This window comes from Podarcis filfolensis (assembly GCF_964270895.1).
Source record: "Podarcis filfolensis genome assembly, chromosome: 4".
Classification (NCBI taxonomy): domain Eukaryota; kingdom Metazoa; phylum Chordata; class Lepidosauria; order Squamata; family Lacertidae; genus Podarcis; species Podarcis filfolensis.
In genome coordinates this window covers 100,587,731-100,615,061 of record NC_139607.1, presented here as the reverse complement: position 1 = coordinate 100,615,061, position 27,331 = coordinate 100,587,731, and the positions used below count along the sequence as shown (strand labels likewise).

Here is a 27,331-nt window from a genome sequence, read left to right as displayed (position 1 = left end):
GAGCCACTAATCTGGAAGACTTAAAAACAGCCAGGTTATCGAACACTCAATTAAGTGCCATTATCATTAGATTTGTTTTGTTGCAACTTGAAATAATGGCAGGATGTCTGTGTGTCATTAACAAGGAACCATAATCGACTGGGGGAACCCCCATATGGTGACTTGAGTGGGGCTGCACAAAGGCCTCATCCGCAGCATGGGGAGGGTCCCACCAGAATGATCTACTCTGTGGTGGGCCCAGGTGTCTGGCAATTCCCTGATGGTGACTGAGTCAGCAGGGTGGGATGTGAGATAGCAGCCAGCAGTGGCACTGCCCGAGAGTAGGATCCTTGCCCTATGCCATACACACCTCTACTATCATTATAATAAATGAAAATGGTGCCAGACTGAAATATCCCTGAACATATAGGGAAACAATATCTGGGATACAGCAATGTCTGTATCCCAGACACAAGGAGGGCAATTAAGGGCAAAACAAATAGAGACACCTTCCAAGAAACGTGGACCCCTTTCTTTAACTATATTAATGACCAAAATCAATACCTTCTTATACCAAACGCTGGATATTCTCAACGGAGAGGTGATGTTAAGTAATATGTTTGAATGTTGAATGTGCAAGTGTATGTTTAGGGACAATGGATAAAACAAACACCATTAGCTATACTGCTGGATAAGTGTTTAATGGTTATTGTATTTGATTAAAAACCAATAAAAATTGTATAAAAAGAAAATGGTGGCCATGTTTAACCCATTCCTTATCTCAGTGCGTTCATTGCTCACTCGCTGCACATGGCGCAAAATGTGGAAAGTTTTGAATACCAAGTGGAAACTAATTATAATCACTGCAAACTGAATAACATTTTCTCCACAGTTCGCCCCCACACCCCAGTTTAAAGAAAAGGGGAAGCAGGGAGCCACCCCCAGGGTGTTTTACATTTTTACACATGCAACGAACATCTATTTTTAAAAGTCCACTATCTTGGAAGCAGCAGCTTCCAACCTGCTTGGAATGTTTTTGCTCACAAAGGCAAAGATAAGAGTTCCTGGGGTTGCAGCCAGCTTGCCGGAACAGCCAAGCTTCCTCTCTGACACAGGAAAGGGTCAGGTGGGCAGGTGGCTTTGAAGTGCCTAGAAGCAAGTTCTGGATTCAAGTGCAAGAGAGGCACTGAAGTTCAAGTGAGCCAGCAGGTAACAGATGTGCTCTGAGAGCTCAGGCACAAAAAGGCCACAGCATGAGCTGCTTATTCTCATTTTGAGCTCTTCTGGAAGTTTGAGAAGAAACTTAAAACATGTCATGTGAAGCTGCCTCATGCTGCACCAGACTGATGTTTTGCCTAGTCTTCCCCCAAGCTGGTACCCTCCAGTTGTTCTGTACTTACAACTCCCACCATCCCCAGCCAGCCTGGCTGTGCTTTCATCACTCATAGCACCATGCAGATGTGCCGGTTGGGGTTGACAGATGTAGTGCAAAACCTCTGGAGGGTACCTGCTTGGGGAAGGCCGACTGAACCCAATATTGCTTTCTCTAACTGAAAGCAGCTTTCCGGGGGCCCCAGCAGGAATCCTTTCCAGTCTTACCTCCTGAAATCCTTTCAAGCCTGCAATTCTGGGGACTGATCACCAAACCAGTCGTGAAGTTAAATGTGCTATTTGAAATTGTGTGCATCGTTTAAAAATGTTTTTGAAAACACAAAACTATAACTAGCAGGCATCCTACAGGAGGGGGTTGGTTAACCTTGCCCTGGCATGCTATGGTTCTAATGAAAATCACATTATTACTATTTTTTTAAAAAAATTAAATTAAATTTTACATAATGTATTTCCATTTAAACATATCAATCACCTTTATATTTAGGATTCTCAGAATCCCTTGACTTCCCTTCACCCTTTGCTGGTTTCCATTGTGCATCCCTTTTTATTCAGCTTATCCTTTCTAAAAACTTTTGCAGGATTAGAACAATACACCCCTTCAAAGCTGCCATTTGGAAGCACCCACTGGCAGAAAGGAAACTGCACTTCAGTGTACTTTTCTTCCTTGGAGCTCTGATCGGGCAGAAGGGATTAATCTGGCTCCTGGTACTTACTTTGATAGTGAAAAATGAGCCTGCATGAGATATTCGTTTGAAGAGACGACTGCTCCTTTCGTCTGCCATTTTTAAATGTGTGCTTTGTGTCTCTGCAAAAGAGAAATCAGGCTGTTAAAAGTCATACCTAAGTTTCTCCACCTGGTTTAGCACAGCATGACATTGTTCAGAGGGAGACTGTAAGCATCAACAGGACTCATGGGCAATCACAACAAACATATTTGTCAATAAGAACGAGCCCATTAATTGCTGGGGGTTATGGGGTGCTTTAGGGATGTGGGTGGAGCTGTGGGTTAAACCACAGAGCCTAGGGCTTGCCAATCAGAATGTCGGCAGTTCGAATCCCCGCGATGGGGTGAGCTCCCGTTCCTCGGTTCCAACTCCTGCCAACCTAGCAGTTCAAAAGCACGTCAAAGTGCAAGTAGATAAATAGGTACCACTCCGGCGAGAAGGTAAATGGCATTTCCGTGCGCTGCTCTGGTTTGCCAGCAGCGGCTTAGTCATGCTGGCCACATGACCCGGAAGCTGTACACCGGCTCCCTCGGCCAATAAAGTGATATGAGCGCCGCAACCCCAGAGTTGTCTGCGACTGGACATAATGGTCAGGGGTCTCTTTACCTTTACCTAAGGGGTGCTTGTCCCACTGGGAATACTCACTGTTTACTGCTGAATCGGGGGAAAAATCAAAAAATCATGAATTAGTTTTTCTGTGGATTGATGCTTGTTCCAATTCAGCAGTATACAGTGGGTTTTCCCTGGGAAAGTGGCAGAACAAACACAAAACCGCTCAGAGACGTACCTAGAAAGCAAAGGAGAAATGGAAGACCTCTCGGACCCGTGCATGGGACAAGCGGAAGTGTGGCCAAGCCCTAAGTTAAAAAAAAAAATGGCAGTGGGCTTTGGTTAAACATGCTAGCATGTAACATGCACTTTGCCCCTAAGCACACCAAACTCCACCATGCACAGAGAACCTGGAAAGAGACAAATCACATTTCTATAAAAGCGTTCAGCAGCAGAGTAGATAGTTTCTATCCATTACCATTGAGTAATACTTCTAGTACCGGAACCGTCTTGCCTCTGACTGCCAAATGCTGGGGACCATGAGTATGGAAAGTGCTGTTGTGGTTATGCCCTGCTTGCAGAGTTGCTATAGGTATGTGGTTTGTGACGATGAAGGACGTGCCTGGACGTGCCATATGTCAGGAGTGCTCTGATGGTGTTTCCTGCTTGGCAGGGGGTTGGACTCGATGGCCCTTGTGGTCTCTTCCAACTCTATGATTCTATTCTATGATTCTATGGACCAGCTACACTACGAGTGGGTGGAGACTAGTCTTACCCTTGTCCAAGAGACATTGAGGCCTCACAGATCCCTGAGCAACTGGCTCTCATTGGATCTCTCAGGCCTCAGGGATGAATTACAGACCCTCCAGGTGTCCCAATTTTCCAGGGACAGTCCCAGATTTACAGAAGTTGTCCTGGTTTCTGATTTGATCCCAAAATGTCCCACTTTTCCTTGGAAGGGACATCTCTATTTTCATCAGAGAAATGTTGGAAGGTGTGGAATTAAATGAGGACAGAGGAATTTGTTCCAGCACTTGTGGGTCAGGCCACACACCCCACACACCCAGTTGTAGAATGGCAGTGGCAATTTCCTTATCCACCAATACAGACTCACATGGGTTAAGGTGTCAGGGAAAAATCAATGCTGTTGATAATCACAATTGCAAGAACTCTGAAGCCCATAAAGAATGCTGTTGTATTTCTATAAGGACATCATCCGAAGCACTAATGTGAATGTGGAAGGAGGAATATTTGATATATTATACTTCATTATTTCTCTATAATTCTCTTTGCCCCCTAAGAATGAGGAAAATTGAGAGGCTAATGCAATTTGATCACATTTCTGCTGTCAGGCTTGATCTTGTCAAGACAAGCAGAGCTGGATTAAACCATGATGCTTCTGTAACTCTTAGGAGAGAGAAAATGAGCACAAGGCATCAATCCAAGAACACACGCTGTATGGCATCAGCTGACACTTGTAAATAGTTTTCATCAACTCCTGAATAGCGAGCTGTGGCTCTTTCAAACCTATTCAATTATAGGAGAAATCCAGAAGAGGGACTGAAATGGAAATGGCTTTAACTAATCACTCCACTTCCCCACAAACTACTGCCTGCAGTCATATGAGCCTATGAAGCTGCCCTATTACACCGAGTCAGTCCATCAGCCTTCTTTTAGTGTTATTCACTAAATTTGCATCCCCTCTTTTCTACCAAAAGCTGAAAGCAGCATACGTGGTTCTTCTCTTAGCCTGACAACAAGCATGTGAGGTGGGTTGATCTAAGACTACCCCCAAGTCACCTATGAACTTCATGACTGAGTGGGAATTTGAACCCGGGCCTAGCCAGTTCCAGCCCAACACCTTAACAATGCTATGTCCTCGCTTGGAGTGCTTTGTGCAGTTCTGGCTACTGCACCCCACAATGGACAACACAGAGGCTGAGTCTACCTAGCAGAATGTTGACCAGCCTTGTCACCATTCAGTCACCAGAGCTACCAAAAATGACAGACCTTTTCTCTGACAGAAGGTCTGCGTGTATATACATACTTTGCCACTGGGAGAAAGTTCCCCAAGGACTGCCCTGCAGTGTCAAAACAGCCAGCAACTCCGACTTGTTAATGTAATTAAATTGACTGTGCAAGTATCAACAAATTACTCACATGAAGCTAATTAAAAAGGGAGAGAATGTTCACATTGAAGCTTAATTACCTAGATGTTTGTACATAAATCGCTTTGCAACGCTCAGATGGCGAATGCTCTACACAGCACTGCAAATTTATCTTGCCTGTAATTTCTGGCTTCTCCTCAAGAACTGAACATAAATCTTGAGAGATTGTTCAGATCCTTTCAAAGAAGCAAGAACCGTAGCTTCGCTCTGAGTGCAGCGTCCCACTATCCCCTTTCCTGCAGCAACTGCATGACAACAGCTCAGCTGTAATGACAGAGAGGAAGTAGGAGCTGGGCTGTCTATTCCTATAAAGCTTTGAAGGATTTGGGAGCAAAATAATGCCTTCTTCTTCATAAGTCTGCTATCCCACAGTATTCTTCACTGGCGGTCTTGCTCCACATCCCACTGCCATCCAAAGACCAGTTTCCTGGGATACAGGAAAGGACATTTTCAGGCACATCACCCAGATAGTGGAAGACACTTGGTCCCTTCCCTGTTGGATTTTCAATGTTTTGTAAAGCATCCCTAGCCTACTTCAACACCTGCAGTTTTACAGACAGCCCACCACCATCTCCCTAGGTCACTGGGTTCCACTGTCAGACTGCTCTTGCCATCAAGAGCTTTCTCCTAATGTTCAGCTGAAGTCTCTCCTCCCATATCCTTACACTTACACCCTCTGGACAACAGAAAACAAGTCTTTGCCCTCTTCTATGCAACAACCCTGCTTTTTTGGCCCTCTCAGTCTTCTCTTCTCCAGCTTAAACATACCCAGTTCTTTCAACCTTTCCTCAAAGAATCATATAATTGTAGAGCTGTAACCATGAGGGCCATCTAGCCCAACCCATCTGCAATGCAGGATTCTTTTGCCCAACATGGGGCTCAAATCCATGACCCTGAGATTAAGGCTAGATCTATACAGATATATTTTTAAAAAAACAAACCGCTATTAAAAACTCTATATGAAGAAAAGACGCTCCCAGGCAATCTGCCATTGACTTTGGATTCTCCTCTACAGCGCCAACCGGTGTCACATTTTTAGAACACGTTTTTAACATTACAAATTGACCTGTGTTCCTGAGTCCGAAGAGACCCATGCTCTACTGACTGAGCTATCCCTGCTCTTTTGGACTTGCTTTCCACATCCATTGCCATCTTAGTTCCTCTCATCTGAATTCACTCTAACTTTTCTATACTCTTTTTAGGGTGACACCCAGAACTGGACACAACCTCTGGATGAGGTTATAAAATGGAATATAGTAGAGCCGATACTTCAAAACCGTGGTTTTGTGAACGAATCCTCTTCTTTGGTGATCACTCGCAGCCGAGTAAGATTGTCTTCCATAGACACGGTTTTAACAATGAGTCCGTAAGTGACTGTGGAGGCCAATTCTGGACCCACACGTCTTTCCACAGTGGGGACATTGGTTTCCGGGCAGGAGTTGATCACAGTGTGGATTTGCCAAGCATGCCTTACTCTTAGCACATTTCTCCCTTGCATCCCAAGTTTGAGTGTCTTCAAAGCCCATGACACCTTTGGTCAAGGCTGTTCTCAAAATCACATTCTCTCTCTCTTCATCACAATGCTGACACATCTTCAGTTGAAACTGACTACCTCCCCAACAACCTTTTTACATATGCTACTCCCCAGTCAGGTACCCTGCTTGCTTGCTATGCCTGTGCACCTACTTTTGCGGTTTTGACTTAAATGCAGAACTTTGCTCTTGTCTGTGTTGCCCACTTGCTGTGTCTTGAACTGATCGTCTTGAAAGACCCTGTGAGTCCACTAGTTAATTTCTGAAGTCTATTTCTGTAGAATTGCTTTTACTGGAGCAGTGCAGTGGTACCTTGGGTTACAGACGCTTCAGGTTACAGACTCCGCTAACCCAGAAATAGTACCTCAGGTTAAGAACTTTGCTTCAGGATGAGAACAGAAATTGCACACTGGCGGCGCGGCAGCAGTGGGAGGCCCCATTAGCTAAAGTGGTGCTTCAGGTTAAGAACAGTTTCAGGTTAAGAACGGACCTCCAGAACGAATTAAGTTCTTAAGCCGAGCTACCACGGTATTTGGATAGCAAAATGTTGATTTGATTGTAGTATAGAGTTCACATAGCCCTGGATAAAGGACTAAATACTGCAATGCTCAAAAGGACTTGCCTCACCTTGCCTCACTTTGGAAATGTAATCAGGAAGAAACTCTCACAGTGGGAGACATCAAAATGGCAGCAACGGCTGGGTCATTCCTTTCAAATGAAGACATTGACCCTATTACAGAGACCTTTCAAGCGGACAAAGTTTCTAAGAGACGTTGAAAACTGTTTACTTATCACACGCTTTGAAGTCAACTGGAGATCCGGGAAATAAAGTTCAACTGCCATAAAAGTTAGTGGGACTTTCCACATTTTTGATAGGGGTTACGGTAGCAAAGAAAGTTACATTTAAAAAAAACATGAAAGGGCAATCAAATTTAACTTCTCAGAAGTGTTCTATAGAACAAGGTTTCCTTGTTTAAGGACAAAAGTGAGTGGTTTCCTCTTTGCAATCAATGAAGCCAACGACTCTGTGATAAGCAAAGCACCCATTGTTTGTTCTTTATGGGAAGAACATAACTTGCATCTCAGTCATGCAACATATACTTCAACACATAATTAACAAAGTTACAGAGTTTCAATTATTTGTTTGGCCGTGGAGCATAACAGTGACAAATCTGCAGTTTAAATTATTTGTTTGGCCACGGAGTGTAACAGCAATTAACAATCAAAGTCAAAATGACAAATAAATAATGAAGTTTCAAGGATGTAAAATTCCAGTATTTCAGACATGGGTTTCACACTCCACCTCAGTCACCATTTCATTTATTCAGATAGCAAAAATACATTTTATAGAATGCATGTAAATTTCATTCATCCGCAAATATAAAAATGCACTGGATGCTTGTTTGCTATTGCCAGAGCAAAGGTAGCTAGTTGCTTGCTGCATTACCAACTTGTTTATCACTAGGGAACAGGAATTCCCCCCCCCCCCGGTAAATTAGACCAATATTGACAACCTTTGCAGAGATGAGAAATTTTGCATATACACTGTCAAAAACAGGACAATCAAATAAATAGTGTGGAACATCCTCAAGGACTCCCTGTGTGAATTATATGGGATTTGTCAGCACTTCCCATATCAGAATCCTGAAGGCATTCATAATTCATTCATAGATTTCATTGCCACAGTTGAACATAACTGGTAGGTGCGGGTGGGTATGTGGATGTGTGCATGGGTGTGGGGGGGTTTAGGGGAGGGGTAGCACCTCTGGTGAGGGGCACATCGTGCTTCTTCTGGGGTAGTTGGTCCACCTTTGGTGCCCACTCAGCTCTCATCTGTGGCTCCTAGAAGCTGTCCACATGTGACAGGGGCCACACCCCAGGAGCAGCTTCAATTGGCCAGCTAAACCAGGTGGTGGCTCTCAAAACCTTGGTGAGTTAGGGACTCCCCTGCATGCAAAGACAGGTTCTGGCAGATTGAGTGGATGAGACCAAGAGAGGGTCAAACAGTCAAGAAGGCAGTTTCTGCACATGCTGTAATGTAGAGGAAAATGATGGGCAGATGGGGCTTGTTAACCTAGGAAGGCAGCCCATCTAGGAGAAGAAATGCAGTGGTACCTTGGGTTAAGTACTTAATTCGTTCCGGAGGTCCGTACTTAACCTGAAACCGTTCTTAACCTGAAGCACCACTTTAGCTAATGGGGTCTCCTGCTGCTGCCGCGCCTCCAGAGCACTATTTCTGTTCTCATCCTGAAGCAAAGTTCTTAACCTGAAGCACTATTTCTAGGTTAGCGGAGTCTGTAACCTGAAGCGTATGTAACCCGAGGTACCACTGTACTCTGGTCCTAAACAGGGCCGGATTGAGGTTTGGTGAGGCCCTAAGCTACTGAAGGTAATGGGGCCCTTTATATGTCCAGCTGTCCATTGTCAACAACAGGTTTTCACTGTTTCTTGTGTTGAATATATGCTATATGGTAATTTATGGACCTAATGGGTATCTAAAGCCATTTGTACAGGTTGCCATACAACCAGTCCATGCAGAATGTAGGCACCCTATATATAGAAATGAGGAAACCAGTGATATTTTAGGGAGCAGGCTAGCAGGCGGGGCCCATTGCTTACATCATAGGAGCCTACACAACACAAAACACGGTTGTTGTCTGTAGGTTTTATTTTATTTGTTTTTTATCTTATATTTCGGAAATGTACATCCAGGGGTTCTTTTCCTTTAAATATTCTGGGGGGCCCCCAAGTGAGTGGAGCCCTAAGCTATAGCTTGTTTAGCTTATACGTAAATCTGGCACTGGTCCTAAACTTTTGCTAGCTTGTGGCTATACTTACTCGTGAGAAACGCTTTGGGAGTAAACCCCAAGGAAAAATCCACACCCACTGCCTTGTGGGACATGTGCTGATGTGCTCTGAGGAAATCAATTTTAGGTGCCAAGTGTTTAGGATGCAACTCCCCCCACCGCCCCTGTGAGATACTTGAGACTTGCTTCTAGCCCAGCCCAACAGTTTGCCCAAGGCCTCCGAAGGAGGGAAGGGCATTTGCCATCACCCATCCATTCTCCCAGTCTCCATGCTTCCCCTTTGGGCTTCCCCTCCTTTTCTCTAAAATTAAAGAATGACGTATTCAACCTAAGAGGCAAAAAAAATTGTTTCATATGAGTCAGGGCACCTCAGAGCACAGCAAAACACATTTGTAATGTGTGGCTCAGTCCTGAAAAATGTAAAGCAATAATCTCTACTCTTGTACAGAGTATATTACACTAGAGTAATCGTAATCAGTCTCTTATGTCTGAGTTTAGGGAGAAAATATTCCAGGTTTGGAGAGGCATGCAGAGTCATACCCAAACAAGCACAGAGCCCAACCCTTTCATTTTAGAATTTCACTGACCAACAAAGAAAAAGCAAGCAAGAAATCATAACAGCAGTATTTTCCTCCAGTCTGCCTTCAAGATATTCTGAATTTACGCTGGGGGTGGACTGGAAATACTCTGCAATTGCACGTGGATCAGGTCAACCTGCCCAAAAGCTGCTGCAGCTTCTACAAGCGATCTAAACTATAGGAAGGAAGCCAGTTCAACAGATTATCTGTGATCCAGACAGCTCCATCAATTAATGAAGCCACCTTTTGTGAAACATATAGTACAACTTGCTCTTGGGTGCTGCTATTAACTGGGGAAAGGAGAAATCACTCCTTTTAAGAACTCTGGATAAAATATATTGTGAAGAAATTCATCTCAGTGGCACAATGGCTCAGTGCAGACAACAGCAGTGAATAGCTACACTACAAATCAGGGGAAAGGTTATGGTACATTCTGCATTTAACCTTTTACTGGCATAGGAAAGAAAAGTAATTGATTTAAAACTGTTTTAACTCAGTTAATGCACCTTGAATCCAGGATCCTTTAACCACACAGTCCAATAAGCCCCTGGGTCAATTCAACCTCAGAAGTGGTGATTTCTGAACTGGAGGTAGTTGTGCTTATTCCATGACTGAGAGATGAGTCTGGATGTGGGCTGATCTGAACTCTGGTCCCATGGGTCCCAATCCAAAACTTTTTTTTTACACTAAACCGCAATATTACACAACAAGCCCTGGAGAACTGCAAAGAACTAATTGCCAGTGACTGTGATCCTCAAGCCACTTCCTCCACAGGGAGACCCATTTGCCACTAACCGGACTGCTGCAGGAGCTGCAAACTGTAGTGCAATTTTCAGAAGCTGCCAGCTTAATCTATGACGTTTGCTCTGCCATGTGATTTCAGCGACATCTGGATGAATGATAGGGCAGGCACTCTGTACTGTTTCTGGCAGAAATATTGTGCAGCTCCTGCAAAACAATTTGTTCATCTGCTGGTGCCATAATTAATTCATGTCACAAATGGGTGCCCTCCTAGCATTATTTAATAGGATGCAGAAAATGCTAATTAATTATGTATAGATGCTGTTTTACACACACACACACACACACACACACACACACACACACACACTTTTCTTGACAGTGGAACTTTTGTCTCAGTGTGAACAGTGAAAGCAGGTAATGTCGAGTGAGGCGCTCTGTGGTATGTTTCATGTTATGGAATAAGCACATTTTGATCTTAACCACAGATCACAGTCCACTTGTTTCGGAATTTTAAGAAATATTATAGAAGAAGAAATCTAGGTCATCCCCTTTCATTTGAGGGCAGAGCTCCTACTTGAGAAAATTTTAGACTCCAGGAATGTGCTTGCTGGCATACTCAGACCTTACTGGCCAATCCTATGTATATTTGGTCTGCTTTCAAAAGAGCTTACTTTCAATTATTTGCACATTTGCTCCCTCCTACGATTCACAGATGAATCTAGGGACATGCTTGTGTAGGACCTGAATTTCGATACCATGAATTGCTGCCCAAGACACATATGCTATTATACACATTAGGGAAGGGTTTTGCTGAGTGCCGGAGCATTTCATTTGCATGCTGAAGAGCTACTGGGCTCAGTATCCTGCAACTCGTGTTATGGATTGGGAAAAACTCTTGTATGAAACCCTGGAGAGCCATTGCCAGTTACTGCAGGTAATACTAAGGTTGGAGAGCTAAAGGAAGATTTGAGCGATATAAGGCAGATTTGATCGACCGCTCAAAATATTCCTCAGCAGCTGCAGAATGCAAAACAGCCGGCTAGACCCTGTGTGATGCCATTTCACATACCGTAGCTGCTGCAGAATATATTGAACTGTTGATTACATATCGTAGAGTAACTCTATTTTTCAGGCATATCTCGTAACAACAATAAAGAATAAACAAATACAGCAGGTGAGAAGGGCTTTCCGCAAAAGGAACATAGGAAGCTGCATTGCTGTTGTTTAGTCGTTTAGTTGTGTCTGACTCTTCGTGACCCCCTGGACCAGAGCACACCAGGAACTCCTGTCTTCCACTGCCTCCCACAGTTTGGTCAAACTCATGTTGGTAGCTTCAAGAACACTGTCCCACCATCTCGTCCTCTGCTGTCCCCTTCTCCTTGTGCCCTCCATCTTTCCCAACATCAGGGAGTCTTCTCTTCTCATGAGGTGGCCAAAGTATTGGAGCCTCAGCTTCAGGATCTGTCCTTCCAGTGAGCACTCAGGGCTGATTTCCTTCAGAATGGAGAGGTTTGATCATCTTGCAGTCCATGGGACTCTCAAGAGTCTCCTCCAGCACCAGAATTCAATCAGTTGTTCCATATCGAGTTCTAACTGTAGCTTCTTGTCCCACATAGAGATTTCTCAGGAGACAGATGAGGTGATCAAGCACTCCCATTTCTTTAAGAACTTGCCATAGTTTGCTGTGGTCGACACAGTCAAATGCTTTTGCGTAGTCAATGAAGCAGAAGTAGGTGTTTTTCTGGAAGCTTCTAGCTTTCTCCATAATCCAGCACACATTTGCAATTTGGTCTCTGGTTCCTCTGCCCCTTCGAAATCCAGCTTGCACTTCTGGGAGTTCTCGGTCCACATACTGCTTAAGCCTGCCTTGTAGAATTTTAAGGATAACCTTACTAGTGTGTGAAATGAGCGCAATTGTGCGGTAGCTGGAGCATTTTTTGGCACTGCCCTTCTTTGGGATTGGGATGTAGACTGATCTTCTCAAATCCTCTGGCCACTGCTAAACCCTGCATGGTACTTTGCAGTGCAATCTTATACATGTCTAGACTACCGCAATGCACTCTCTGCGGGGCTGCCCTTGAAGATGGTCCAGAAACTGCAGCTAGTGTAGAATACTAAGTCTAATGGGACTATGTGTCACTGATACTCACAGCACTACACTGGCTCCCAGTGAGCTACTGTATCCAGTTCAAGATATTAGGACCAGCGCACAAAGCCCTATACAGTATTCAGATTAAAATTCAGTTGGACTTACTCTCAGGTAAGCATGTCTAGGATTACAGCATTAGGGTTCATGCACATTTTTAAAAAATTTAAATTTTATTTAACAAGATTTGTATATCACTTTTTTAAAAACCCTCTAAGGAGTTTATATAAAATGGTATAAAATAGTCATTAAAAATAGCATCAAAAAGAAGCTTTAAAACAGATTCACTATAGATGTATCCATCCCCCATGCAGAGAATTAACTTCTAGAGACTCTGGCAGGGATACTAAACCCTGAAGAATGACAATGTTAGCAAATTACTGCTAGTTGAATTTCAACATGGCCTTTCCTTGGAGACAGAAATAGGAGCAGTGATTGTGATTTACCGGAGTTGGGTAACAGAAAACAAGGGCTGTCCTTGGCAAAGAGAGACAGCAGAGTGGCAGCCAAACATAAGACTGTAGCCAAATAAAATAATAATCATTTTTCAATTGAATTGTGTTATCTGGCACTTTGTATGCTTTTGTAATGTTGTGAACTATCGTCAGCCAAAATATTTCATGCTCCAGGGAGACCTACAGAGCAAATTTGACATTTGTGAAAATTTCAAAATAATTGAAGGTGATACTGATGGTGGTGGACAGGCTGCCTTTCAGGGAAGCTTGTCTGCCATTAGTGATCTTCTCAACTGAAGCGCTCTTGGTAACCAGAATTTGATTAAACCACAGTCCTAGTTGCTGTTTGTCTCTAATGAGGAACATTCCTAGTTTTGCAAAATTGACTACGGTTGTGCTCCCTGCTCCACAGACCACCATTATCTCCCTAGTCCTTAAATCATCATCTCTCCTTATGAGGGCAATAATTTACTTTACTAGTTGACAGTTTCTGGAATATCAGATGAAAGGTAACTGAGAACCAGGAAGAATGATTTCCCACAAACTCCAAGGGCTCATTGCCCATTACATAAAAACAAACTACAGTGGTACCTCGGGTTACAGACGCTTCAGGTTACAGACTCTGCTAACCCAGAAATAGTACCTCGGGTTAAGAACTTTGCTTCAGGATGAGAACAGAAATTGTGTGGCGGCGGCGCTGCAACAGCGGGAGGCCCCATTAGCTAAAGTGGTACCTCAGGTTAAGAACAGTTTCAGGTTAAGAATGGACCTCCAGAACGAATTAAGTTCTTAACCCGAGGTACCACTGTATATGTATCTTTGTAATCAAAAGCGCTAAAAACAGATTTTTGCCATTCAGGTATTGCAAAGAGCATTACTCAATCTTCTGGCAAAACAGCAAGCAGCCTTTACGAATATGCGTCTAGGTTAACATCCAATATAGATTAGCAGTGAGTGATACCGACGACCAGAAATAGGAAACATAAATAATAAAAGAAGAAAATTTTGCATTATATATGGAATATCAAATCAATTATAATTAGGCATGTGCAGCAATGAAAAATAAAAAAAGAAGTAGCTTGTCTGTCTAGTCTAGCATCCTGTTCTCTCAGTAGCCAACCAGGCGCCCCCAAAATAAATCTGAAAGCAGGAACTAAGTGTAACAGCAACTGCTCTTCAGGGCCATACTTCCTGCAGCACTGAAGAAAGCATTCATATTCTTAATAGAACAGAAAGCTTCCCTAATACAAACTGCAATTTGTATTAGGGAAGCTTCCCTAATACAAACTGGAGTTCTTGTTACAAAAGGAAGCATTTTCAGGAACATTCAGGAACAGAATAATTATCCATTTCACAAGCTCCTGGGATAATTGGCTACAAACCAGGGCTACCTTCATAGGGACACTGAAACGGAAGAAAATGTCTACAGTATAGTGTTGTCATTTTCTAAAAGTAGAGGAAACTGTATAGACAGCTGCCCTCTAACTGCTGACACAGCTGTTGTTATCACCACAGCCTGAGTTTAGCAAAATCAGTGCTGGAGGTTTTGCTGTATTTGCTAATTTGTGCTTTCTCTGACATGTAATCACTTTGCCCTCCTCTGGGGGCTGGTGGTCATTTTGCTGAGGCCATTGTACAAATGTTTGAGGGCACAGAATTACATAAATATCTGCTATTCTCAGTTCTATCCAAAGCCCTTTGCATTTCCCTTGAAAGTCCCCTTTTCTCCTGTTTACCTTATGTGGCTTGAGAAGTTATTTGGAGAAAGGTTAGGGTGCGCACAGAGCAGCAGCCTGAGCAGCGCCAGAGTAGAAAACAACATTTGGGTTGGACATGAGTGCCACAGCAGTGCTCTGCTCCCATGTGGTTCCCAGCATCTGGTATTCAGAGTAGGGATAGGTCAACCTGTCAATTTTGGTTTCTCTTAGTTTCTAAGATTTCCAACCTTAGGTTTAGTTCTCCATAACAGTATGTGAATACATATAAAAGTCCTCATGAAAATTAATCAGCATTTTGGTGCTAATTTCTAATATAATAATATAATTTATACACATTTTTGCATGAAATTTTACCTAATTAAAAAAAACATATTTGCAAAGCAACTTCAATAAAATGCTTTTGGTATGTTATGTTCACTAATATATGCATTTCTATGCACACTTTACTTGGGTATATGCATTTCTGTATACATTATTCAGCTGGAGAACAGGACTGCAAAATTCAGAATAATTGTGGATTTAGAAGAATGGTTGTGCCATTCACATATTGTTCTGAAAAGTGAAAATTAGGTAGGCTCACCTTTAAATGCCCCAAACCCCACCAGCTCTTGAGTACATTGGTGTCTCTGTCATTTGCCAGACCTATCATCTAGCCCATGGGTAGGCAAACTAAGGCCTGGGGGCCAGATCCGGCCCAATCGCTTTCTAAATCTGGCCCACGGACTGTCCAGGAATCAGTGTGTTTTTACATGAGTAGAATGTGTCCTTTTATTTAAAATGCATCTCTGGGTTATTTGTGGGGTATAGGAATTCATTCATATTTTTTTCCAAAATATAGTCCAGCCCCCCACAAGGTCTGAGGGACAGTGGACCAGCCCCCTGCTGAAAACGTTTGCTGAACCCTGCTGAGTATGGGCTGAAGACTGTGTTGGCACAGCAGCTGTCATGCCTCGTTCTAAATGCATTTCCAGGCAAAGCAGGTAAGAACACATGTGCTTTTTAATAAAGATCAATAAAGATCTTAATAAAGATTAATAAAAGTTATGGAATGGATATCAGCCATAACAATCCTTACAAAGTTTCCAATAACAGAGGCAAGGTGAATCAATAACCCAACTCAGTGGAAGGTAGATTCCGTAGAAGGTCCCTTTTGGTTATGCCTTTCGGAAACTTGGTGGAACTTCTGAAAGCAAAGATTAGAGAAGGGAAGGGCCATATAATGCAGTGGCAGAGCATCTCCTTCGCAGGCAGAAAGTCCCAGGTTCAGTACCCCAAGGTAGGACTGGGAAAGACTCCTTGCTGAAAACCTGGAGAGCCTCTGCCAGTCAGTGTAGACAATACTGAACTAGATGGACCAATGGTCTGACTTAGTATAAGACAGCTTCCTATGTTCCTTCCTATGTAGATTTTAGTCCAATAGTTACCGAATGAAGGGGGTGTTCTATCCTATTTCACTATATGCTTTTCACTCCAGGTGAGTTCTGTAAGGTAGAACAAATGGGAATATTGAAAACAGATCTATTAATGTTTTGGGGGTGTCAGACTAGATAGGACAGAGCAGTTGAAGAAACATTCCCTGAAAGTCTACACAGACTGAAAAGATATGCTTGCGAGATCTCTTGCATATGGACAGTAAAGAAACAGCTTTAAAAGGCGCTATAAAGAAAAGCCAGTTAGATTTACCAGTTTTAACAGTTAGTTTAGTTTGGTTTAGTTTTCATTGTATCTTATGTTGAAAACTTTCAATAAAATTAATTTAAAATAATGATAAAGAAAAGCCAGTTAAGAGACCTAGAAAGACCTAGAAAGAAGGACTTGTTTTCAGCTTGGGAAGTAGGGCTCTTTAGTTAAGAACCAAGAAATTGAATAGCATTCTGTCTGATACTCACAATTGCTTTTCACTGTCTTACAGCTGCCTCAGCCAGCAGTTTATGGCTGGATGTTCACTTTAGCCCCAGTTAGAACAGGATCTCCGCACTACCTTTCTTCCCCTTAAAAGTACGCAGAGCCAGTTCCCTCCCATTTATCAGCAATGTTTTGGAACCGAACTCAGAGAGGTGGAGTTAGTAGGCTATACTAGTTTATTTGGTTGTAAACCACAGCACTGAAGCAACCACTGTGAACTCTGTAGGGCTGTCCTTTAGCAGCAGCTTGGTGAGAAGAAAGCGCTCCTCAAATTCAGGCTTATGTGCCAGCCATAATTTGTGGTCACCGCTGTCTCCTTCCCCGCACCCTACCTCACAAGTCCTCTGGTTTGCTGGACAATTTGGCAGAGGGGAAGGAGCATATCACACTGAGCTTTGAAACAGGTAGAAGCAGCCCAAGTCTCAGTGCAAGAATCTTCTGCCTGCTCCAAAGCCTGGCACAATTTGAGAGGGCCCCCTCCAGAGCCCGGGGAGGGGAAATGATCCCCTCATTGCACTGAGCGGGCAGCAAGGGCACTTGGTCCCTGGAAATCTGGCAAATGGATACATGGGCATCTCTAAGTACAGTGAGAAGACATTAGCAGGTGATGCTATTGATCTCTATGCTGAGAAATTAGCTTCAGTGGCTGATTTCTGCACATCAAGAAGCTGTTAAAGGCAAGAGAGCAGACAAGGCAGGCTTTCCTGCTCAGTTTTGGATCTGTGCCCACACTCAAGGACTCCTCATTCCCCTCACAGCCTTTATGTTTAAAGGCTTTTCTTGTCTTGTCACTCTGTCGCAAGGGCTCAAGACAGACCTTGGTCCCCTTTATTTTTCACACCATGAATGTGTGAAGCAGATTAGGACAAGTCGAAACAGCATGCCCAAGGTCACCTGGCAAGCTTCACTGCAAAGCTCAGATCGAACCAGCGCCTCCACTGTCACAGCCAGTAGCTCCTCCATCCACCCACCATCGCTCAGCAAAAGAAGCAGGAGCTGATCTTTGCAGTTAGTCACTCCAGGAGGAAGAAACGAATAAACTATATTGGTTTGCTTGTGACTCCATCCCATGATTCACTCCCACAGCTCATTTTATGGCTCTAAATTTTGACAGCAGCTTCCACAGCTAGCAATGTTGGGTTTGAACTTACAATATGCTGATGTCTCTCGTGTGTGTGTGTGTGTGTGTGTGTGTGTGTGTGTGTGTGTTTACTCAAAGATATACAGAAATACAAACCTATTACAAAGTATCTTTTTATAATATGCTGAAATAAAACAGCTACTTAATCTTAAAAAGAACAAGGGCAGAAAGAATTCAAAAAAAGGGAAAAGACAGACCTAAAGAGAGAGAAAGCAAAAGAAGAGAAAGAGAGAGGAAAGATAAAGGGAAGATAAAAGGACTTCTGGATCTCTGTCCTGCAGCTAACTAATTAAGATCCAGCCATTCTATCTTCTGTAAACCAGTATTTTTTCAATCTTTAAATCCAGATATTACAAGTTAATTTTCTCTCACACATAAAAAGTCCATAAGAAATTTCCAGCATTGTATTGAGAAAGTCTCCTAATAAATATATTTTTGTTTGCTGTTTTGACTGATTTACAATTTTTTTAACAGCAATTTCTCCTAATACAATGCATTCTGTGTTATTTTCAGTATCTCCATTTTATACACACTGTCCCCTAATATATATGGTTTCATACACCGTGTTTGGTTGGAGAACTGCATTGCAAAATTCAGATATATGCAAATATTGCGGGATAGCTGTGTTTCAGTTCTCATATTGTTCCTGAAAGTGCATACAGTATTTGATAGATGTGACGAGCCCTGCTCCCATCCCTAGTCAAGACAAGAGCTGGGAGCATCCACCATAGATTGGGATAGCATCTTAAAAGAGCAACAGCAGTGGAAAAAGATAAGATACCAACTAACCATGGCACAAGATAGAGAGTGAGGGATAGGACAGGCACCAAGGTGACACACAGCAGCAGGGACTCACAGCTTAAAAGGAGGGCTTTGGAGGTGGTGGTGATGCTAGCAAATGGTTACTTACAGTTAAGGCCCTTTTAAAGGAAGGGCATGACTTGATTAGCTGTCATGAATGTGGACTGGTCATTGAACCTTTAATAGCAACCAGCCACTTTTGCCATTATATAAAAGTGCCGTTTACAACTGCATGCATATGTCACCTGCATAAATATGGAGAACTGAATTTAAGATTGGAAACTTGGAAAAATGAGAGAGACAACCAAAACTGACAGATCTTTCTATCCCTAGTCTTGGCCTAGCTTTGGCCCTGACTCCAAATCTCTCCTTCCTCCACTCGAGCATTGTCAGCTGTTAGCACCTGTTCACCCTGAGAGATCCTGCAAGGATTTTAGCCTCTGCAGCCACAATTATTATGAGATCAACAGACTAGAAGCCTTAGGTTAGATTCTGGAAAAGAGACAAAATGACAATCTTGAATTGCACAACTCCGAGGTTCAACGAAGTGGATCTAAACAAGCCGCAGTTTGGTTCCTGCAAAAGTCAAACCCATCGCCTTGCCTTCCTTTTTTCAGGTCAAAAGAACTCAAGACACTTTCGATTCTTCTTCCTTAGCAGCGCTTCACTAGACTCCTGCTGACTCCCTAGCTTCTTGTTTCCGAGCATTAACACACCTACTGGCAGCAGGTTCTTCCCCTTCCCTTCTTAAGGAGTCTGCAGGGTAGAGGAGTGGATGGCTGCCCTGTTGCTTTCTGCTGGAACACGCCGTTCTGATCTTCATTCACAGCCTCTGGAGGAGGCTTTCTGAGCTGCCCAAGATTAGAAGTGCCTAATCAGGGGAGAAATAGCAAACGAGTAAAAAAGCAACAGCAGCAGCTTTTTATATCCTAACAGGAACTGGAGTTTGCTCCTAAACTTTGGAGAGTTGAATAATTTGGATCTTATTCTGAACATAAGACCTTTCTAAACATTACCTGCACCTGGGAGCTTTATTTATCAGACAAAAAGCCTCACACAGCTATATCTGAAAGCAGACAATTTTGCCTAAAATGGTCTGTGCCATTTTAGAAACGAGAAAGGGCATAATCTTCCATGTAACAGCCCTTAGGATATTTGAAGATGGCTATCATATCTCCTCTCAGTCTCTTTTCCAGGCTAAACATACCCAGCTCCCTCAACTGTTCCTCATAAGGCTTGGTTTCCAGATTGTCGTTCCTCATGGATTGTCTTGATCCCCGTCCTCTGCACACGTTTCAGCTTGTCAATATTCTTCTTAAATTGTAGCACCCACAACTGGACACAGTATTCCAGGTGTGGTCTGACCAAGGCGGAATAGAGTGGTACTATTACTTCCCTTGATCGGGACACAATACTTCTGTTGATACAGCCTAGAATAGTCTTAGCTTTTCTTTCTTTCTTTTTGATGCTGCGTCACACTGTTGACTCATGTTAAGCCTGTGGTCTACTAAGATCCCTTGATCCTTTTCACATGTGCTGATACCAGGTGCCCGCCCTGTTATGTACTGAGTTGAATAGGATCCAAACTGCAGCAGTCTGATTGGTCCTAGAACAATAGGATTCAGAATGCAGCAGTCAGATTGGTCCTAGAACAATGCAGCAATATGATTGGTTGGCAGGAACCACCCAATCATGCTCCAGATAGAAGTGAATCCACAACCTGATTGGCTTACAGTAGAATTCCGGAATTAGCCAATCATGTGCAGCCCATTGTGTAAATAATGTATATAAAGCAGATACCTTGAGGGGACTTCGATTCATTCCTCCTCACCACTATGAGCTGAATAAAGAGCATGAAATCACTTTGCGACTCTGAGTATATTTCACTGGCGACGAAGGTGGGATCCCGCTGAGCTGACTGCCACACACAGCACCGCAGCACCGCCACCTGCCGCACCGCTGCCTCGCACCGTGTATCCAGGCTTCAGCTCCGGGACACAAGGAACTCAGAATGGCAACCAACAGCAGCTTCTCGCCGTTCAACCCAGCATCTGGAGACTGGGAAGCGTATGCCTCCCGTTTCACCTTCCTCCTAGAAGCCAAAGGGGTCACCGATGAAGAAGACGCCAAGAAGAGGGCGATATTCTTCAGCGTCTGCGGAGAGGAGACGTTTGAAATCGCCCGGGCTCTCCTTGCACCCGAAGACGTCGCTACTGTTCCATACAAAACAATAATGGAACAGCTGAAGGGGCACTTTTCGCCACAGCCCTCTGTGGTGGCTCGTCGAAATGCCTTCTATGCAAAGCGGCAAGCCCCTGGGGAAACCATAACTGGGTTTGTGACCTTTCTCCGCCAAGCTGCCCGGTTCTGCAACTTCTCAGAGCTGGAGAACATGCTTCGTGACCGCCTCGTCGGTGGCCTGAAGGAGGAGAAGCTGCAACGACGCCTCTACGCTAAGAAGGACCTAACGTTCCAGGTCGCTCTGGAGGAGGCCCTGGCAACGGAAGCTGCCGAGAGGTCGACGCAAGAGGCACGGCCGAGCCAGCCGTCCCAACCGAGGGTCCACCACGAAGACCTCACCGACGACTCAGGATCCAACAGGGAGGAGGTGCACCGAGTACAGCAGCGCACTCAAGCAGCCCACATACCACAGCTGCCTCGACGAGAAGCAGGGAACTGCGCAAGCTGTGGAGACAGTCACGAGAGGAGGACCTGCCGTTTCCGCAACGCAGAGTGCAGGCAGTGCAGAAAATTGGGACACATCGCCCGGGTGTGTCGAGCTCGGCCCACCCGACGCCAGGCATCAGATGACCAATCCAAGAGCCCCAGGTCCCGGGGCCCAACACACCAAGGCAACTCGACGGAGCTCACGGACTTCCAGGTATACCAGTTGCCCCACCCCAACGTAGAGAAAATTTATGTAGAGGTACACATAGAGGGGGCCCCATGCCGCATGGAGCTTGACACGGGTTCAACTCTATCCATAATCTCGGCAAGGACCTTAAGGAAACTGTGTCCTACTGGGGGTCCCAAACTCAGGCCGGCCCCATTCACCCTCCGGGACTTCCAGAAACGTAAGGTCCCCACAATGGGGGTGGGGACCTTCAGGGTGCAATACCGAGGGCGGACGCGGCAACTGGACTTGCTTGTGGTCAAGGGCCCCTACATTAGCTTACTGGGATTGGCATGGTTTGGACCACTGGGGCTAGCCGTCACCGGGGTGAACCACACGAGCTTACAAGTGGACGTGGACGCCATATGCAAGGAATTTCCGGGGGTTTTTGATGGGAAATTGGGACAGTATACGGGCCCCCCCATTGCTCTACAGCTTGACCCCGCAGTACGACCAGTCAGGCTCAAGGCCCGCCGGGTCCCGTTCGCCCTGAAACCCCGTATAGACGAGGAATTGGACCGACTCGTGGAGCAAGGCGTGCTGGAGCCGGTGCCTAATGCCCCCTGGGAAACCCCAATCGTCACACCCGTCAAGCCGAATGGTTCGGTCCGCATCTGCGCAGACTACAAATGTACCATAAACAAGGCCCTCACGGCCCATGCATACCCAGTGCCAGTGGTCAGCCATGTCCTTGCCACCCTGGCTGGGTCGAAAATTTTTGGCAAGCTGGACTTGGCCCAAGCATATCAACAACTGCCAGTAGATGAGGCCACAGCAGAGGCACAGACGATTGTGACGCACAGAGGAGCGTTCAGGGTAAAGCGGCTGCAATTCGGTGTCAGCGTGGCACCAGGCATATTCCAGAATCTAATGGACTCTCTCCTTAAAGGGATTCCTGGCGTCACCCCCTTCTTCGATGATGTGTTGATTGCCGGGCCCACACCAGAGGAGTTTGAGGACCGCCTCCGCACCGTTCTGCACCGTTTCCAGACGGCGGGTCTCAAGGTGAAGCGGGAAAAATGTCTACTAGGAGTGCCTCAGGTGGACTTTCTGGGATTTATGGTGGACGCAGAAGGGGTCCACCCGACTGGGGACAAGGTACGGGCCATTTGTGATGCCCCAGCGCCCAAGAACAAGACTGAACTTCAGGCCTTCTTGGGACTATTGAACTTTTACCATTCCTTCCTTCCCCACAAGGCGGCGGTAGCGGAGCCCCTACACAGACTCCTGGACAAGCGGGCCCCTTGGGTGTGGGGCCAGCGCCAGGAGGCCGCATTCCAGGCAGTCAAGGACTTGCTTGTCTCAAACTCGGTCTTGGCACACTTCGACGAGAGGCTGCCGGTGGTGCTAGCATGCGACGCCTCACCCTATGGCATTGGCGCTGTCCTGGGACACCAACTCCCGGATGGAAGAGAGGTACCGGTGGCATACTTTTCCCAGACACTCAACGCAACCGAGCGGAACTACTCGCAAATCGACAAGGAGGGTCTGGCAATCGTGAAGGGAGTAAAAAAATTCCATGATTTCTTGTACGGGCGGCCCTTCACCGTGGTGACTGACCACAAGCCCTTGCTTGGCTTGTTTGCCTCCGAAAAGCAGACCCCCCAAGTGCTGTCTCCTCGTGTCCTCAGGTGGTCAATTTTCCTCGCCAGCTACCAGTATGCACTGATTCACCGCCCTGGGAAGGCGATGGGCCATGCGGACGCCCTCAGCAGGCTACCACTACCGGAAACAGGCCCCGACCCAGCACCTGCACAAGAGGTTATGAGCCTGGAGCTGCTTCCCGACCGCCCCATTCAGGCACAAGAAGTTGCACACCATTCCAAGAAAGATAGGGTCATCTCCCGCGTCCTGGACTGGGTGTGGAGGGGATGGCCCAGCAGCAGCCCCGGGCCAGAATTCGCCGGCTACACAACCCGCAAACATGAACTGTCAGCCCACAAGGGGTGCCTGTTATGGGGAAGCAGGGTCGTTGTTCCCCAGCCCCTCCGCAAAAGGGTCCTCACAGCCCTACACGAGACACACCCAGGGGTAGTAAGAATGAAGGCCCTTGCCAGGAGTTATGTGTGGTGGCCGGGGATCGACGGAGAGATAGAGGCCTGGGTCAAACACTGCCAGGCCTGCCAAGAATCCCGCCCAGATCCCCCAAGGGCCCCAGTCCAGTCCTGGGAGTCCGCCCGAGCACCATGGTCACGCCTGCATGTGGACTTCGCTGGCCCCTTTCAGGGGAAAACATTCTTCATAGTGGTGGACTCCTACACCAAATGGCTGGAAGTCGCACTGGTACCGTCCACTTCTACGTCCGCAGCCATCCGGGTACTACGCAGGCTGTTTGCAACCCACGGGCTCCCTGACACTCTCGTCTCAGACAACGGGACTGCATTTACGTCAGGAGAATTCCAAACCTTCACAGCGCAGAACGCCATCCGCCACATCCGTTCGGCGCCATTCCACCCTGCCACCAATGGCCAAGCAGAACGCATGGTGCGGACCACCAAGGACACCCTTCGCCGCATGACGCAAGGGGATTGGGAGTACCGCCTTGCCACATTCCTCCTAGCACAACACAGCACCCCCAGCTCAACGACTGGCCGGAGCCCCGCTGAACTACTAATGGGTCGGCGCCTTGCAATCAGATTGGACCGCCTTCACCCCGATAGAGCTCAGGATGAGGTAGTGGTGGGGGAAGGCAGGAACCCCCGGACCTTCGAGGCCCAGGACCCAGTGTACGCAAAGAATTTTGGGGCAGGCCCAGCATGGGTACCCGCCACAGTCACCAGGGTCACTGGTCCCGTGTCATACGAGGTGCTAACGGATGGGGGGCAATGCTGGCGCCGCCACTGCGACCAGATACGGCGACGATTCCCGGGAGAAAACCAGGAGGAGGAAAGGTCAGAGGAGTCCCAAGGGAACAGAGGGGCAGTGAGGCCCATAGAGCAGGAGGGGCCAGCAGGAGAGGCAGAATCAGTAAATACAGAGAGGACCCGCGAAGCCAAAAGGACACCGGAACCAGAACCACGACTGAGCGAGCCGGTTGCACCAGACCAGACAGGCCCATCACAGCCAGCATCCTTGGAACATGAGCCAGAACCTGAACCCCGGACCAGGGAACACCCCAGGCCGCAACGCACACGTAGGCCACCGGCGTACCTCGAGGACTATGAATGCGACCTCCCGGGCAGGACTGGAACTTAGAGGGGAGGGGTGTTATGTACTGAGTTGAATAGGATCCAAACTGCAGCAGTCTGATTGGTCCTAGAACAATAGGATTCAGAATGCAGCAGTCAGATTGGTCCTAGAACAATGCAGCAATATGATTGGTTGGCAGGAACCACCCAATCATGCTCCAGATAGAAGTGAATCCACAACCTGATTGGCTTACAGTAGAATTCCGGAATTAGCCAATCATGTGCAGCCCATTGTGTAAATAATGTATATAAAGCAGATACCTTGAGGGGACTTCGATTCATTCCTCCTCACCACTATGAGCTGAATAAAGAGCATGAAATCACTTTGCGACTCTGAGTATATTTCACGCCCCCTAGCTTATATTTGTGCATCTGGTTATTCCTGCCTAAATGCAGAACCTTACATTTGTCCCTATTTTTTTCCAGCTTCAAACATATTTTTTATTAAAGGTTTCTTGGTTTACAAAAGTATGTGCAATGTCTCTTTTTCAAGTTACATTTTCTACAGATCAGTTTCATTTCTTGAGACATTAGTGTTACATTAGGAAGAAAAGGGGGAAAGAGGTGGAGGGGGGCATGGTGAGTGGGGTTGGGTGGCAAAGCTTCTATTCTACTTAATGTATGGGTGGGGTTTTGTGTCAACATCGCTTGTGCAGGTTCTCGCTACTATTCGCTTGTGTTACTTTGGTGGTGAGAGAGGTTGGGGTTGGCCTAGGGTGTGGTTGTTTGTTTGTGATTGGCTGTGGTGAACTTTGTTTCCATGTGTGAGTGGGGTGGGTGGGTGTTTGTGTATCAGGTTAGCCATATTGATTCATATGCTGTTGGCAGATTCTTGTCGTTGTCTTGTTGGGCTGTGTATGTGATATAGGGGAGCCATACTGGGGTGAAGGCATCTTCTTCTATTTGTCTCCGTGTCACATTCAGTTTATTGGTTCGTTTTTCTAATAAGGCTGTTTCCTATACCGTTTGATATCATTGGTACATGCTTACTACTGATAGGTCTCTCCAGTGTCTGGCTATGATGTTTCTGTCCCTGTTGAAATTCATTTTGTTAGTTTGGGCCCAATTCTCCAATTTGTTCAGGTCATCTTGGATCCCAATTCTGTCTTCTTTCCATGTGCTCTGGCACTCGTCATGGTCCTCCGTGCACCAATAACGGTTTAGTCATGCTGGCCACATGACTAAGAAAGCTGTCTGTGGACAAACGCCGGCTCCCTTGGCCTGAAAGCGAGATGAGCACCACACCCCATCATTGCCTTTGATTGGACTTAACCATCCAGGGGTCCTTTACCTTTGTACCTTTTTTACCATCCACAGATTTGATGAGTATCCACTCAATACCTTCATCCAAATCATTTATAAAGACGTTGAACAACAACGGGCACAGGACAGAACCTTGCACCACCCCACTTGCCACTTTTTTCTAGGATGATGAGAAACCATTCATGAGCACTTGGGGGGGTTGGTCAGACAACCAGCTACAAATCCACCTAACAGATACATCGTCCGGCCCACATTTTAGCAGCTTCTCCATGAGAACATTGCCATGAATGTTCACCCAGAGACACATAAGCAAAGCCATGCAGGATCTGTCCAGTATTCTGTTTCTCATGGTAGCCAGGCAGATGCCCTTGGCAAACCCATAAGCAGGACAAACCCATAAGCAGTTGCTTCCTGGCAACTGGGGTAACAAATTTGATAAATTGTTGACAAGTAGCATCCACACAGAGACCAGGAGGCCCCCAGTTTGTGTCTCAGCTGATCCTGACAGGTAATTCCACCCAGTTCCAAGTGAGAAAAGGGGAAATCCTGTTTGAAAAAGAGAACAAATCCTTCCTTCCAGGAAAGCAACTGCTTGCCTATCTCAACCTCTGCTGAGGCACTGGGCTACACGTACTAGGACAAGTTAGGTTTGTTGGACTTGTCTGTGCAATTTGCTGCAAAACCTCATACTGAATAGCAGAGCAGAACAATGCTTTAAGAGGCTATAAAAACAAAGTTATAATAGCAAATCAATCCTCCCAAGCAATCTTGCCCACAGGCTACGAGCAGAGTACAATAGAAACACTAAAAGACATTGAATGCAACGCTGTGGTTGTATCTGCTGTGGTTCATCACTAGAATTTGCACTTGACTGGGAGAAATTCACATTAATGTTCTCCAACCAAACTAAATGATTAAAATATGGCTGGCAGGCACTTCATTCCACCTGGGATTCCTGCAGGTGCAGTGCTTCCCATCAGCCTATGTAAGATTTCAATGACCATCCACTACATTTTCTCATTATTTCTCTGTGCTGCTTCCTGCAGTCTGCTTAGGGAGAGATTGCGCAACCTTATTTGATGGGCCAGGAAGGACAGAGATAGAGAGGATAAAGCATTTTGGGAAAGGTCACAAAAGTGATCATGAATTCACCAGAGGGTGAGTGTTACAAACTGCACCAAAACCAAAGGGAAGCCTCCTAAATCAAAACAGGAAACAATGAGTTGAAATGAAGAGCAGTGCTTCTGCCAGGAGAAAAAAAAATTAAAACGAAAAATGTTGCAGGAGAAAGAACTGCAGACTCAGAGAGCGCTCCTCGGTTTTTATTTTCACGAATGCTGCCACCTA

At 45.6% G+C, this 27,331-nt stretch overlaps 1 protein-coding gene across 7 annotated transcripts in view; it reads right to left on the bottom strand.

The window, feature by feature from the left end:
* SLCO2B1 (solute carrier organic anion transporter family member 2B1) overlaps nucleotides 1–27,331 on the bottom strand; it is a 76,870-nt gene that overhangs the window by 33,564 nt on the left and 15,975 nt on the right. For 5 of the 7 annotated variants that reach the window (XM_083609864.1, XM_083609863.1, XM_083609866.1 and 2 more), the window contains 2 exons: nucleotides 2,884–2,953; nucleotides 2,085–2,176 (listed from right to left, as the gene is read on the bottom strand). In XM_083609864.1, coding sequence (XP_083465990.1) covers nucleotides 2,085–2,153 — 69 coding nt within the window. In that variant the 5' untranslated portion in view covers nucleotides 2,154–2,176; nucleotides 2,884–2,953. The remainder of the gene's footprint in view (nucleotides 1–2,084; nucleotides 2,177–2,883; nucleotides 2,954–27,331) is intronic. The other 2 variants (XM_083609865.1, XM_083609867.1) reach the window with 1 other exon arrangement.